Raw genomic sequence first — 16215 nt, forward strand, 5'->3', positions numbered from 1 at the left:
AGCTAATTGCAATCAGGGGCAAACTGCACTCAGTTGCCAAACTTTGTGGGCGTGTTTGCGTTGGTATATCATTAACGCAATATCCTTTGTGAACAGGACGTTAAGACGGAGCAAACTGCGGGTACAAGTGAAGTGCAATTCAAGGTGCTATCAGCGGCTGCAGTTCATTCTTTGTGAATTAGGCCCTCAGTGTCATACTCGGGTTTGGCCATGTTGTTGAGCTAGTTTGCCATCTCTGTTAAGTAGCTGTCTGTTACCGCAGCGGCCTGAGTTCGGCTACAGCCTGTGGCCCTTTGCTGCATGTCACTCCCTCTCTCTCTCTCCCCTTCACGCTTGACTGTCCTATTGATTAAAGGCAAAATGCCCCAAAAAATATCTTTTAATAAACAAACGAACAAACAACAACAAAAAAAAGTAGCTGTCCATGAGTCACTCACTGGACAGCAGAAAATAAAAGCTCTGTGCTGGAAATTTACTGTACTTAAAAATAAAGTGTGCTTTTTAACAATCTTGCAGTCCATTCAGAATGAACCTGCAACCCACTTTTGGACCTTGGCCCACCAGTTGGAAACTCCAGTGCTACATAATAAGGTGCAAATGCAACATATTTGTGGTTTGCAGAAACATACAATGGCAACATTTTTTCTGGCGATTGTGTTGGTCACTGCGAGCCTTATCATTGTAAACATGGAAGCTGGCGTGTCTGTAGATTTCATCTTCCTCATGGAAGAAGCTAGAAACAACCTGGAGATGCTGGAAGGAGGATCTGTTGTTATGTGATATAGACACCAACGAGCCCAGCTGCAGCACTGCCGGCACTCCACTGGAGTTGGTCAGATCTCATCTATATCTATTTGAAACTGCTGACAAACATGAAGGCACATGCATACACATGATTGAATGGCTCTGTCTGTACAAACAGGCCATGCATCTACACCACGCTTTGTGTGGAGAGGCATATAAAACGAGGCTGATTCCCACCGACAGATCCCCCGCTCCGTGGCATGCCCTGACATTATAAACAGGCTTCACCAGGAAGACGAGCATCAGTAATTGTTGCGAGGGGTGGAGGGACAAGCAGGCGGTGCGGCGGGCCTTCAGCCGGCTGATTGCGTCTCTTTGCCTGCCTGTGATAATTAAAATGACTCAACCTCCCCCCTGTTGCAGTCACAGTGGTGGCATCGCAAAGGCAGCAGCAGAGCTGTTATTGCTTGTCCTTCAGCTGAAAGGATCGTGTTGGCCAGAGAGCTGAGGGCTTTTGTTCTGGAAGCTGAAAAATCTGGTGTCCGGCCTGGGCGGTTTTTAGCAACGCGCCCTGGGAAACGAGTTATCTAAGCAGCGCATGCAAGAAGCCCTGACATTAATCTTTAATTAAGGCCTTTACAATTTCGGACGACATGCCCGGGAGTATGAGAGCTACTGTAGGGGATAGATATGAACAGTGGGCAGCGGGGAGGGCCAGGCAACATATTATATCTCGTGGTGAGCTCATTTTGTCTCATCAAAGTCAAAGATCCGTTGATCTGCAAAGACGCTGCCGAGCTTTTCTTTTCAGCTGTTTGGATCACGACACACAGGAAGGTAAGCTTGGCATTGAGACGTTTTTTTTTTTTTTCTTTTCCTTTTTTGGGAAAACAGATAACGATCCCTGGAGCTAACGGTAGTGAAACATGTTCAGTGAGGCTGCTTTGTTTTCTACATGATAATCCAGATTGCTATATATTCCACAGTTCCTGATGAGAGGATGTGTGAACATATCAAGGTGACTGCTTTTCGCACATTGTTTCCCCCCCTCCCCTCTTTTTTTGTTTTTGGTAATTGGTTGTGGATCTCCTGTTGAAAGAGCCAAGTGATAAACCTGCTGGTAGAAGCAGCATGAAACTGAAGCTTTTCTTGTGTTGTGACAGCTGCTGCCTTTGTGATGTTCCGCGAAAAAGCCCCCAAGACACAACCTGTTTCATTCTGGCTGTAGATTCACATGAAAAAGAGACAAGTCTCCTATGAAACAAAATGGGACTTAGGTAATTGTTTTGATTACTCCTTCCCCTGTTCCCAGTAGGATGAAGGCATTACAAAGCTGAAAGTGGAAGGTTTAGGGAAGAAGGGACTGAGGGAAAATGGCAGCACATCTCCCTGTGGCAAGATTTGTTCTCTGGCAAGAATGAGAGACAGATGGGAGGCTGGTGATGGTGGTTGGTAGCGGGGAGGAGGGGGGGGTCACACCTTTTTTGAGGCAAAGCAATTGGGAGCGATTAAACCCTCATTCGCCGTAGGGACTATCCACTCTGAGGAAGGAGCCGGCTCCAACAGCGCCTGCAGCACTGTTCCTTTTATCTCCACTCCTCATGAAGACCCAGTAAATGCCATGGGAGTAGTTAAAGTGAAGCACACAGTGTTCTGCTGGGCTGGTTCACTGTTAATGTTCGACATCATGACAGCAAATGAAAGGAATTTCTTAGGTTGTCGGCACCGCTGCAATGGATCATCTGTGCCATAAGAGTGCGGCTTAACCCGTGTAATTAAACTCGTGACCTACACAGCTATACCTCGTCCCGCTTTACCACGTGGCCCAGCTCCAACCTCCGCTCTGCACATGTGCCGACTCCACTTTACATGGCTTTGATTTGCCACCACCTGGAAACAAATGATGATTGAACGCTTGACGCGCTTTCATCCCCCCCCATGGCCATTTTCATCCCCGATTTGGCAGATAAGAATACATCCTTTTCCCCCTCTCCCATCGTGACACCGGCTCAATACCCAGCGGCGCATGCTGGCCCAGGCCTCTTGGTATCTGCCGTAACTGGCTGCTCATCAGCCCGAGAGCACCTGAACGCTGAGAGGCCCCTCCATCACCGGTAGACACACAATCACAAGTTCCTCGCCAGGTTATTACAAGTCATTCATCACCTGCGCCTGCTTCATGTTTCCCTGCCTTCAGCTCCGCTTCAACTTTTTAAATCCCTGTACTTGCCCATTCATCTGTTCATTGCACTTCTTTTCAGCTTTTCCAACATGCCTTTTATCTCGGCAGCTTAGCCCCACCTCAGCCGGTGCACCTGGCTCACACGTCTGTGCTGGAAAAGCACAGCACAAAATGTACTAATCAAATGCTATTGACAGGCTTTGATGCTGCACTGCTGTGCGCCTGAAAACATATTGCGCCTGTACCTTGAGAGAAGAGAATCAAACGGGCCGTGGTGATTGTTCTGCTGCTGCACACGTTGCTGCTGCTTCTTAATGGAGTGAATGTGAATTAAAATCCCCCACAGAGGCGGATTCCCAGAGGCACCAGAGCAGGACACATCAAAAGGCACACGAGGAAATCCACACAATCCATATCAGCCAGGTATCATGTGGGGTTTGGTCCCTGTGTACGTACACGCTGGCAGCACCATGGCAACCACAGCAATTGATTGGTTGATGTCTCCCGCTGTGCACAGTGCAGGTCTTGTTATGTGGGATATTGGTTTTTTTACTTGCTGCCCTGACTCCTTCATAGCGTGCATTAGCTGTGGTTTCTCAGGTGCCCAGCCGTCAGGTACGCTTACCTTCCATTTGGTTCTGGATGACTTTGAAGGACAGGAGACGGAGAGAGGTGGGGACGACTGTGACAAAATGCTCAAGGTCTCTGAAATGGCGCTGGAGCTGTGAAAGCCTGGAGCTGTTAAATGAGACCTGACTCTATTATCAAAAGTAGCTTTTATCAGAAGTGTCATAAAACCTTTAATAACCACAAATCCGTCCTTATTTCTCCACTAAACCTCTGATGAAGTGTTTACGTATTCATTTCATTTTCTTCTCTGTTTTGTGTTTCTTTAATATAATAGAATGGTTGTTCATTGCAATGAGCCAAATGCTCTATATTAAAGACCCAAATGACAATTAGCACGACACTGTGAATGTTCAATTAACAGATTATAGGCTCTCTGTGAGCTGAGAGAATTCTATAAATGAATTCTGTTAATGAAACCCTGAGTCGTCTTATAGCAAGAGTGAAGTTGTTCCTTTTAGGGACTGTTCTTTACTTGTCAGAGGAGGCAGGTGGCTGGGGAGGGACTTCATGTTTTTTTTTTTGGTTTTTACCTTTCTGAATGCTACAAATATTTTTCTTGAGCCTCTCTGAATGACTGGGGGAAAATGTATGACCCTGCCTATACCATGAATTAGTTAATAGATTTTTTAACACTTACCCTTTGATGTTTGAAAGTTAAAAGCTGAAGATACATTCTTGGAGTTAAAAAAAGCTTAAGTTTTTCACTGTTGTTGTGCAAACAATTTACTTTTGGCCAAATTTTAAATGCAGAATAAAGTGATTTAAAGCTCAGATTTTGGTATTTTTTTCTGACAAAAGTGTTTGTCGCACACAGTGTGTCCAGTGACCCGTGGAAATTTGAAAATCCACCAGTAATTCCTGATTTTACAGTTTCTGGCTGTGATAATGGTGCAATTTTGGCAATTGTTAAAGAAAACATGGTTTTGAAAAGTTTAAAGTCGAGGACAAGATGAAAAAATTCTCAGTTTTTCACTCCCGTCGTGCCTGCTGGTTAGAAACAGTTTATTTTTGGCCAAATGTTGATTTTGTTTTTGATGGGTTTTTTTCAGACAGAGTTTGTCACAAATGATGGGTTCTATTTATCCCATATTTTAAAAATAAAGATAAAGATATGTGTGTGGGTGTGTGCGTGTGTGTGTGTGTTGGTGCATGAGTAACATTATATGCAGCTAATTGGATTGCTCCAACAAAGTTTTGTTGTATATCACACAATGACAATAAAGGATCTATCTATCTTCAAGGACCGTTGGATATTTGAAAATCCAATGATTATTTGTGTGTTTACAGTTTCTGTCTGTGATGAATGGTGTAAAAACATCATGCTTTCCTAACCTGCATGTTTTCTTTTTTTCAAATAAGATCTGTTTTGCCTTTATTTGTTAGGACAGATTTAGCGTGAAAGGGGAGGAGAGAGTGGGTGTGACATGCAGCAAAGGGCTGTGTGTTGGAATCGAGCCTGGGACTGCTGTGGCAAGGACACAGCTCTTAAACATGGGGGGGTCTGCTGCACTAGGTGAGCTATGGAGTTAGATTTGTGTCTTTATTACATGCGAGAAAATAAATGATATGAGAGAAAAAAAATGTTTGAGAGAAAAACTATTTGAGAGAAAAAGTTTTCACACTGGTAGCAAAAAATAATAATATTTGAGACTAAAAAAAGTTTTGAGAGAAAGTATTTTGTCAGAGTATAAAAAAAATAATTTGAGATTTAAAAAATGATTTCCAAGAAAAAAAAACTCTCAAAAACTTTTTTTTACTCTCAAATATTATTTTTTTGCTATCAGTGTGAAAACATTTTCTCTCTCTCAAAAAAAAATTGTTTCTCTCAAAACCTAAGTCTTTGCTCTCGTGTCAGGATTTTGCTCTCACTGTGAAAATAATGTCATGGGCGGGGCCACGTTCCTATTGGCCAGTCTCAATCGAATTGACAGCTGGGTGAGGATCGTCTTGGGAGTCGAATTCAACTGAATCATTCATCCACCATGGTGGTTTCACCGGCATAGATGCGCTGCGTTATTTGGGAGCGGAGACTCCAATGTTTGGGTAAGATGATGACACACACAACTCAATGGGTAGCTAGCTGAGCAAGTTGGTTATCAAAATCATTCCTATAATGAATCCCTTTTCTCACCTAACGTTATTTTACCGAGATTGTGCTATTAACTGCACTAGCCAGCTAACGTTAACTTTACATCAAGCTAGCTACTGTAAACCAGGTTAGCCCATTAACGCATTAACGTTACTTTACTACGGTACTTTTATCTTCCAACATTCCTTGCCTAACGTTAATGTATGCATATCCGCTCCCAAATAACGCATATCATTTATTTTCTCGCATGTAATAAAGACACAAATCTAACTCCATACCATACCTGCATGTTTTCTTTAAAAATCTGCTGTAAAGTAAATACAAAACACAACTGTCTAAATTAAAGTGCTTAAAAAATGATCTGACACACCTATCTTGTTGCACCGCCTCCTCCCCCCTCATAAAAAACAACTAGTCCCTTAGTTTGTGGACATGTGAACATGGTGGTTTTGGCCGTCAACAACACGTTAAAGCAGAATAATTCAATTACCATTAGGAGTGAATCTGAACTGTCTCTTTACGTTTAATTCTTTGCAAATAAAATAAATAAATATCATTTTTAACCCGAGGCTGGTTATGCTTGTGTTTCACCTCTTCACCTTTTTTGGCAGGCTTCTGGTTTACATGTTGAAGCCGGGCGGCCTCCAGGGCTGACGGATGTTACAATGTCTGACTTTACAGCAGAAACAAACATATTTACAGCCTGGTATAAAAAACTGTTGCTCTCTGTAGCTAATTCCTAGTTTATGACAACTGAATGAGGGGTTCATTTTTATATAAGTCACCTGTTTACATTTTATTAAGGCTTAAAGGATAACTTCGGTATTTTTCAACCTGGGCCCTATTTCCCCATGTGTATGTTTGCGCATTCAAAGTGCTTTTTTTCGCCACTGACCGGTTCAGATCGCCAGTGCTATCTCTGTAAATAGCATACTAAGCGTTTCCCTTACCTCTGGGCTGTGTGACGTCATCATCTGAACCGGTCAGTGGCGAAAAAAAGCACTTTTAATGCGCAAACTTACACGGGACGCATTTGCCCCGTTACCGTTTCAGCTTGTTTCGCGGCTGCCAGCTGCATCCACCTCCCTCAATACTGAACCAATTTTAGAACGAGTTGTACTTATGAATCATACGCACACATACACATGGGGAAATAGGGCCCAGGTTGAAAAATACCAAAGTTATCCTTTAAAGTTATGCAAATTAAAGGAATACTTTTGCTCATTTTCAACCAGCTTTCTATCTCAAATCAATGTGGATAGTTTGGTCAGATGGAGGGAAGTTTACCATAGTTTATTTAAACAGATATCCCTCCTTCCCCTTAGCAAAGCTCTGGAAGACGCAAACTAAGCGTTCTATAGCTGTTCCTCGAACTACATGCTGTATTTCCACATTTTCATCTTGCCTGCCAACCGTGCCGCCATTACTGACACACACAGAGTATAGAAACAGATCAAGAGATCAGATATAAATCAAGATTACGATACTGCACTGCCAACACATTCTTACCCTGACCTCGTCTCATATCAACATTTGGTCATGGACTTCTCATGTCCACATATGAGGTGCAAGGTACCCTGGGTGCGTCGGTTGTTGATGTTCTGGGACGCCGTGTCAATCCCAAAAACAGCCTGGAAAATCCTGGAGGGATTTCTTCAGAAAAATATTATATGTTTATGAGGCGACATTTAAAGTCACATGGAGCGCTTCTCTCACATCTTCTAAATGGATGTTTATCCTCTGTGGACACTGGAGGCACAGCTATCACGATGAAGACTGCACATGTTAAGACATCTGTGCATTAGATAATTAATGACACTTAGATTTGATGTCATTGGTGTGATTTTTGACACCAAATGTTGTGACCACTGGAGATTAAACACTTACCACACCGAGCCTTGTGTGTCTCTTTACACAGTCGATAAAAAAAATGTAATAAATGGCTTCATCATCTTCACTCTTCCAGAATAATTTTTGGTCTGTTGTCCTGGTCAGCCATGCTCCCAGGTGTCTGACAAGACGCTTTATACGAGAAAATGTATGACCCAGCTTGACAAACACACAAAGAGCATGTTGCTTTAAACAGCACAGTCTCCCCCGAAGCACCATCCCCACACCTTCATTAAGTATGCAGTAAAAAAAGCAGAAAGCATATGAATATTGAAATGAATAATGTATGGCTTTTGCTTTTGGCTACAGTGAGATCTGAGTCGGACAGGCTTGCTCTCGCTGCTAGTTTCAAGGAACTGCAAATGTCAGTTATGGTTTTTTTTCCCCTTTAAATTTAAAATGTACGCTGTATTTTCTACTTTTATTCATAAACACTTTTAACAGAGAAACATAACATGTTCAGGCAAAGACAGAGGGACAACAGTTTGGATTCAAGGCCGTGTAAATAGTGCTTTGTTTCCCCAAGGCGTTCAAACCAATATTCAAGCCTCGACACTGCAGACACATATTCAATATTTTGCGCCCTCTTGAGCTCCCTCACACTCCCCTCCGTCTCTGCAGTCAATGCACCACACAGTCGGCATTCATTCGTTTAATCTAATTTCATTTTAAATACAATATATACAGTACAACATTTGAAATGATACGTGTAAAAAAATATATGTCATCTTACAATACAGTACCATTTAGAGAACGATGGAAAGTAAAACAGACACAGGAACAACATCTTAACACACTCGCTCCACTGAACAATATACAGCACATGTGAACTCCGAACCTGTTGTAAGGTAGTATCGGTAGGCTTCTACGTACAAACCCAGTACAATTTCATTAGCAGAAGCTGCACAATAATTCATAGATCCTGACGTATAAAAGGAGTTGTTTTAACCACTGAAAAATTCTTTTTGTTCATGCACTTTGTACATGCTCCACTGGAAGACAGCTCAAATAACTCAGGATCCACACACCATATTCACATTCATCACTTGCTTGGAGCTCCATATAATTAAACAAACTCAGACAGTTACCTGCCTGCAAGTGATTCACAAACCCCTGGCCTTTTTCCTTGCAGAGATCTGCAGTTAGTGTAATTCTTGACAAATGGACAGCGAAGATGGCCATTTATTAGCTGTAAGGACTCAACAAGAGCAGAGAACATCCTTTTAGTATCAAGTGAAATGTACAGTATAACTGTTCACTCAAGGCCAGAGTATGGATTGTGGTTTCCAAACATGCTGCCAATAGCAGAAGAATGCTGCGCGCAGCAGTTTGCTGACATCCAGTTGAGGAATTTATGCAGCTTTTGTTGTTATCCCCAAGATGTAAATCTGTCCATAAATCTGCAGTGTGCAGCTAGTTTTGTCTGGCATCTTATTTCAAATAAAGATCAGACAGCAATTTCTCCTCCAGAAATATCAGCCCCACAACACGATTGCTCTTCTTGGGCACGAGGCGTATCAAAGCCATCCATTACACTTGTAAAACAGCTAACTGCCCTGCGGTGACATCATGTGTTTATAGCTCATAAGCAGGTAATACGAGGCTGAACTGGCACCACGGTGTGCGTCATAAAGAATACCACACGCGCAGCACAATGTAGATTGTGTTTCCGAGCAGCATCCATTCAAACAGGATCCCCTCTGAGGAGCTGATCCACGCGGGTCACGGAATCATTCACCAAAATGAATAGCGACTTTCCGAGGGAAATGCTGAGGAAAAACAATAAGCTATATTGTGGTGGCGGCGGTGGGCATTCTAATTTCATTTGGGACAGCACATGGGGGATTTGCTGAGGAAGGATTTCAAGGTGTTGGTACAAGCCAATCTGCGAAAGGTCTCGATCTGTGACACTGAACAAGACCTTGAGGGAAAACAGGGAACAGGTGGCTATCGCAACAGTGGAACAAAGCTTTACAACAGTCGCAGCATGCTTAATGACGATCTGCTTCCACCTCATGTTCCTAAAGAACGTCACTTCTATGTAAACATTTACCTCTTTATTGCATTGTTGAGTGATTTCTTGATGCCATTTCGATGTACAAACTCATCTGTCACTGAACGCTGCTCACAGACAGGTTATAATTACATGAACATGGAAAATGACAAGGTTATTTTCAAAGCGTGGCTCTGAGCTGCTCTGAGCATCATGGTGACGATGTGTTAAACATGTGCAGCGTTAATTCTTGCAAATGTTTGCCGTTAAACAACATAAAGAGAGGTGGGGAATTCGAAAAAGGATCTTCAAAGGAAAACCAAGCAAGTTTCCCCAAAGCAGCAGACTGCATGAAATGAGAGCAAAGATCACAGAGAGGCAACCATGTAGGAGCAGAAACATTGGAGTTGTGAGAGCGCAACATTGGGGAAAGAGTGAATTGAGATCCTATAGCTTCAGGGGAGATGTTGTTTTGCTGGTGTAGAGAGTGAAGCAAACACAGACCAATTTACTGGGGGAAAATTGTGCTGTGGTGCAAAAAAAAAAAGAGAGACCTAAGAGCAGACCTGGCCCATTCTTCACTGTGCAATCTAATCTCAGCTCTTGGAGAAGATGGGTGAAAACAAACATTGTTCTCCTGTCAGCGGCCCTGACGGAACACACAGTGCCAGTAAAAGAGCTCAGCCCACTCAAACGCCCGCCTCAAAACACAATGAGAAAGATGATTAAACTGGTAGGAATCTTTTGAAACTGAAAAAGTTAGGCGCGGCACGATGAATATTCAAGGCAACAATGACCTCTGATACTTTCCTGGTGGGTTTTCAAGGAGGAAAATAATTAAGGGCCAAACGGGGACATTCTCAGAGAGAAATCCCAGGGCTACACTCTCAGGCTTAATATCAGTCATGAAAAACTGACGAAGACAGAGTAGCTTTAATTGGACGGTTGCTGTTCTCTGAGTGAGATCTGTCTTCATTCCTCACATGAAGCACCTTTCTGAAGAGCCTTCAAAAACATTCATAAATGATTGGTTTGTTGCATCACCCACTACTGACTCATGTTGTCAAGGTACTGCAGGGATGGGCGATATATGGATGAATCAGTGTCATCATATGGATACAATAAAACTGATGCGTCATGATTTTAAAATGATAAAACTGATGCTCTTTGCAATGAAACATGTTTTACTGATATACCAAAACCTTCTCAAAGCTGGGGTAGGCACTTCCAGGTTTTAGAGGATGCTTTTCTTTATTTTAGAAGACAGACTTTGTCCAATAGCATTTCAGAGAGGGGGCGTTCCTACTGACTGTTCTATAAATGCAGATGTGTGTTAACGTCCCTTCAGATGGTGAACGTCTGGTTTAATGGCGGAGAATCCTGCAGAGAAAGTTCCAACACTGGCAACAACTAACTGCACTGCAAAGCAACCCAAAAAAGGAAAATGGACTTCAAAAGGAGAGTCTGACAGCGAAGTGTTCCAGAGATGGAGAAAAAATAGTTTAGCCTTCCGCTAACTGGAGCTCATGTTCATGTAAATGTAGCTCATGTTAGCTAGAGCCTCAGAGCACAGTCTGCTCTGCCTCACTCCCTGCTGCTACAGACTGCCTCGCCAGGAGGAGAGCAGGCAGCAGCTCTGGACACAGACCCCTAGAAAGCAGCTGCAGCAACCTGAATCCAGCCAGTGCAGCGCTCTGCCCCAACTCCCTGCAGGATCAGCAAACTTTCTGTTGCTGCCCTTACACAGGATAGACCTGACACTGCTGTGACCAGACAGCTGTGATGCCCGGTGCTGGGGGGTTTGTGCTGACAGAATTTGCAACACATTCTCATTCTGACCTCGTCACATGTCCACGTTTGGTCATGAACTTTCCACGTCCATATATGACGTCCAAGGTACCCTGGGTGTGTTGGTTGTTAATGTTCTGGGACGCCGTGTCAACTTCAGCCTGTTACATGCATTGTCTGTTTTTAAAATACACTTCTGTTTTCACAGGAAATGTACACTTTGCATACAGTCTCTTTAAAAAAAAAAAAAGCACTACGTATGAACAACACTGCCTACTGATGTATTTTTTTCCCACTGCATTTCCAGCTGATGCCGCTGGGCACCATTACAGAAGAACAGCGACTGACGGCATATCATGCCGACGTGAAAGGACTGCTCTTTCATCGGTATTTGACACCGGAGGTCATTGATCAAGCACCAGTTTTTGACGACTTCAAAGTGAGACAGGGTTGGAATTTAAGTCGCTATGCTGCTGACTGAAGGTCCGTCTGTCAGACTGCCTCCTGCTCTTCTCCCAGGAAAGGAGTCTGCAGTGGCGGGGATCAGGCCAGAGAGATGGCGGGGTGGTTAGCAGCTTATTCTCGGCTCACCTGTGGTCTGATGAACCATGAGAGAAGGTCAAGGAGGGGCCGAGTGAGGGGCTAAGGACAGAGGAGAGGAAAAAGCTGCAGGAGGAGGAGGGTTTATTTCCAAATTTTACCTTTTTTATCATCTTCCAGATTTATGCCTACCCCAGCTTTAACTAACTTTCCATTTTCATTGGAACCATTAAAGGATGAGGCTGGTGTGATTCTATATTTTTGTTACTGTCAACAAACCACATGAAAAGAACAAAACCAAAATGTGTTAGTCCATCTCTCAGTAGTCTCTGACTTCCCCACCCAGTCTGTGGCTCTCAGCCCCAAGTCCATTCACTCCTACTGAAAACTATTTTCAGCTGCGGATTAATACTCATTTGGTGCTCTGGTGAGTATTTACAGCAGCAGGACGGTGTGTGTGGGCTCAACTCAAAATGAACTACAGTGCCTAAGTTTATTGAAATGAAGTAACATCCAATGAAACCATATGGCTCACTGCTTTTAATAGTTTTTGGGCAACAATGGAGCTCAATGGCACAGAGGAATAAGATATATCAGGCTCTGGCGACAGACCTGTTTGTGGGATCAATTCATTGTTGGTCTTTTCATTGGATTTGTTGACTGTGAGAAAAATAAAGAATATCAACCCATTCTAATTCTCAGGTTGTCAAATATCCAGTGCTTTGTCATGCCCCTGGGGTCTCATATTGATGCACAGGGAACCCTTTATTATCTCTATTACACCGTTTCCACCAAATTAGCTATGATTCTCGAACCAGTTTTGTTCAAGACTCTTGGAACCTCTGTGCTATCCTGTGAACCAGCCTGTGTCTCCAACATTTTTGAGCAGAACCATTGTCATCAAGGATATGTCATCAATGGAGGGGGTTGCACAACAGAAGTAAACAGCAGCAAGATGGCATTAATTACCTGTGTGCTTTGTTCTGTCCTTACAGGTATTTGTTGTCACCCAAAAAACAAGCATGAACCAACTGACAACACTGACTTTTGGTTTCACACCAGACACAAACCGCACTGCTTCTCAAAGTCAGGAAAGGAACTTCAAACGGCTGAATTTCAAGGAGGCTATGTCATCGAATCCCGTTGAAGTACTGTTCCAGTGTCAAGGATCCTTCACATTCTACCAATGACCGAGTCCTTCCTTCAAAGAATGTTCAAGGATGCATGTGTGTATTCTCAGTTGGCGTGACTTCTTTGCACACAATTTGCTAGTACTGAAGGTGGGGCCTCTTCACTGACACACACCTGGGCACCTACTAGCCTGTTCTAATGTGTGTTGATTGAATGCTAGAAAGGAGTCTTGTCTAGCCTATGTAGGACCCATTTTGGAAGGACCTGTCCTACTAAGGAAGCATCGTTGACTTTGAGTAGCACTGAGTGGATTGATAAAAGTTCAGCTTTGTTTGATCCATCTACTTCCCCTGAAACTCACCCTACGTGGACTTTGTCCATTTTTATCCTACATCAGTTGCTCTCAGCGCTGTTATAGACGGGTTTACATTGGAGTTAGATGAAAGCCCAGTGTGTCTCATAAAGACGCCAAAGGCTGCATTGATATTGCAAGCTGAGTGCCGTGACAAAGCATCAGTTTTTGACGCTCCACGAATGAGAATGGGTTGATAATATTGTGAGCCTCATCCTTGACAGAAAACCTCTGTAAAATCACAACACAATATGATTATATTGTTATAATACCAAACGCTGAATCATCGCCCAGCCCTGTGTTAAGGATCAAAATCTGAAATAAATAAAAGCTTATGGAACATTTAATAAAACATATGTTCATGAATACTCTGAGGTCAGCTGAACAGTCCTTTAGAATGACTGACTGGGAAGATGCTCCACTAAGGTTACAACTTGCAGGTATAAAAACTATAGATTGATTTGGCAATCAAAATGAGTATCAATAAATACATACAAAATGAATAAATAAACCTGAAATACATACATTACTAAATAATAGTAATAATAAAAACATTTGCCTCTATGACACACTAAGAGTCTTTGTGTGTAGTCCTTATTGGCTGGGGGGTTGTGTAGTCCATAAACTTATACTCCTAATAATGAGCCATTCTTTCTGACTGGCCGTCACCACGATGCGAACACACTCAATGTCAAAGGCAATTTTGTGGTCTACGTCTTGAACCTCTATGTTGCCATTTTTAAACTCCCCTAAAGTGATATAGGAGGAACACTGTTTCCCTTTTTTAGTCCCAACTAGTTTCTCTCCTACCTCCAGAGCTCCGTGGTGAAGAATGTCATTCTGACGGTCGTCAGAGCCAGTGGCAATCTTGATTTTACTAATTTTGGTAGATTTATTAAAGACTATGACAAAGAAGTCTCCTGTGGACGGAGGCTTCCCCCAGAAATATTCATCAACAGTGCTGTAAGCCTTGGTGGCGTCATAGTTCTCAAAGACGTTGATGTTTGTGTAAAGGCTGGCAGGAGGGTTGTCAGGAATGTCTATGGAGTCTTCCTCAAAGTCGTCGTCCTTCAGCTTGTTCTCCGCTCCTTTGTAGGAGGAGTAGTAGCCCATGTGCTGGAACAGCGAGGGCTTGAAGCGGATCACGTCCTTCTGGGCCAGCAGACCCCTGAAGTGGATGAGGAGCCAGTCGCAGGGCATTTCCTGGTAGAACATGAGGAGGAAATGAGCCAGTCGTGGCAGGTCTCTGGAGTGGTACAGCTTCCCGATGTAGCCCAGCTTGGAGAACTCCAGCATCACCCAGTAGGAACCTTCTCTGGAGGTGATCACCTTCTTCAGCGCCGTCAGGAAGTTCCTGGAGCAGCGCACATCGTCCTCCAACATCATGTAGAAGTGGGAGAGGTTGGTGCAGAAGTTGAGGAGGAAAGCGTAGTCCACGTTCTGCTTGGAGCGGAAACGGACCCGGTCCTCCGGGTCGTTGTAGTTCCTTTTTAAGCCGTCCAGAGATGGATAGTACTCCTCTGGAGCCTGGATCACCAGGAGGCGTCCAGCTATGATGTGGTGGGCAAACTTCCTGGTGATTTCCTGCACCAGGTTCTCACACCAGACCAGGTCAAAGTCTGCCAGGTGGACCACGACCACAATCTCTTTGAGCTCCTCGTAACTGGACTGATCAAAGATGGATTTGATCGTCTCCAGAAGGTAGTTCCCTCTTTTTCTTTTGACTGATGACAGTCCAATGGTGAGATACTCTGTGGACAGAAATGAACATTTGATGTGATCATCATGTCACAGAAATGCTTGAAAGTGACCAGTTTTCAGTAAATATTTGTACAAACATTCAATAAACAGGATTCATCATTTCAATCTCAAGACAGTTCCCCAAAAAATAAATCTAAAGAAGATGCTATTTACACCTGGGCACATGTTCCTGAGCATCCTGGCCATGTTGAAATATGGCGTCAACATGAACAACACATTTTCACCCTGACCTCGTCACATATCTTCGTTTGGTCATGGACTTTCCGCGTCCACATGACGTCCTGGGTGAAAGTTGCTGGTTGTTGGTTGGGAAGAGCGGATCTTCTTCCAGATGCTGATTTTCAAGTGTGTATTGGGCCTAAAATATTGTTTGAGGGACCGATGTAAAGCTCTGACAGCTCTGCACTAAAATGATCAACTTCGCCTCCATATTTGTGACAGACTGATATTTACTGAAGAAGGGGAAGATATCTGTCAGTTGTGACTGGTTGTTCCCTGTCACATGTCATGCGGTGTGTGTGCTGCTGTGTTCCACAAGTTGAGCTCAGGTTATCTCAGGGCATGGTGCCCTAAAAAATAGTCGCTCAGGAACGCATGAACTTTCACTCTGGTGTCTGAGCGTGCCTGCAGCTCGTCTACATTTAAACAATGGATAAGAGGGCGCAAAAAATGCAGCATGTGTACGGCCGCAAGGGTTTTGCTCCCTTCTTTATTCTGCACATTGGCAACGTGATGTCAGCCTTCCCAAATACATGGGTTAGACACAAATTACTGGCTCATGACTATGTGCAATAGGTACAAACGGTGCATTACTTTCCGTGGGAAAACGTATGAACAGCCTGAGTTTAAACTAGTATTTCATTCTTAATACATTTTTTCCAATAAGGAAAACATATGACGAAATAACGTTTGCAGTTTGATAACCAGTGATGAATTTTTGTCAACAGTCCTGGGAAACATTTTGAGGCTCAGACGTCAAATTAGAGCTTTGTGCTTATTGTAGGTGAAACGTCAAAAACACTTGGTGACTAAATCATGCTATAGTTGAGAAGAGGAGTGTGTATAGTGTTTAATTTTGAGGAAAAACTGTCTCTGTGGAGCCGTTGCTTTTTATT

The 16215-nt window shown here is 43.3% G+C and overlaps 1 protein-coding gene across 4 annotated transcripts in view; it reads right to left on the minus strand.

Moving 5' to 3' along the window:
- Nucleotides 1-8028: 8028 nt before the first annotated feature.
- mgat4c (mgat4 family member C) overlaps nt 8029-16215 on the minus strand; it is a 180054-nt gene continuing 171867 nt past the window's right edge. For all 4 annotated transcript variants that reach the window (XM_050072497.1, XM_050072498.1, XM_050072500.1 and 1 more), the window contains one exon: nt 8029-15090. In XM_050072497.1, coding sequence (XP_049928454.1) covers nt 13934-15090 — 1157 coding nt within the window. In that variant the 3' untranslated portion in view covers nt 8029-13933. The remainder of the gene's footprint in view (nt 15091-16215) is intronic.

This window comes from Epinephelus moara, chromosome 20, assembly GCF_006386435.1.
Source record: "Epinephelus moara isolate mb chromosome 20, YSFRI_EMoa_1.0, whole genome shotgun sequence".
Lineage (NCBI taxonomy): Eukaryota > Metazoa > Chordata > Actinopteri > Perciformes > Serranidae > Epinephelus > Epinephelus moara.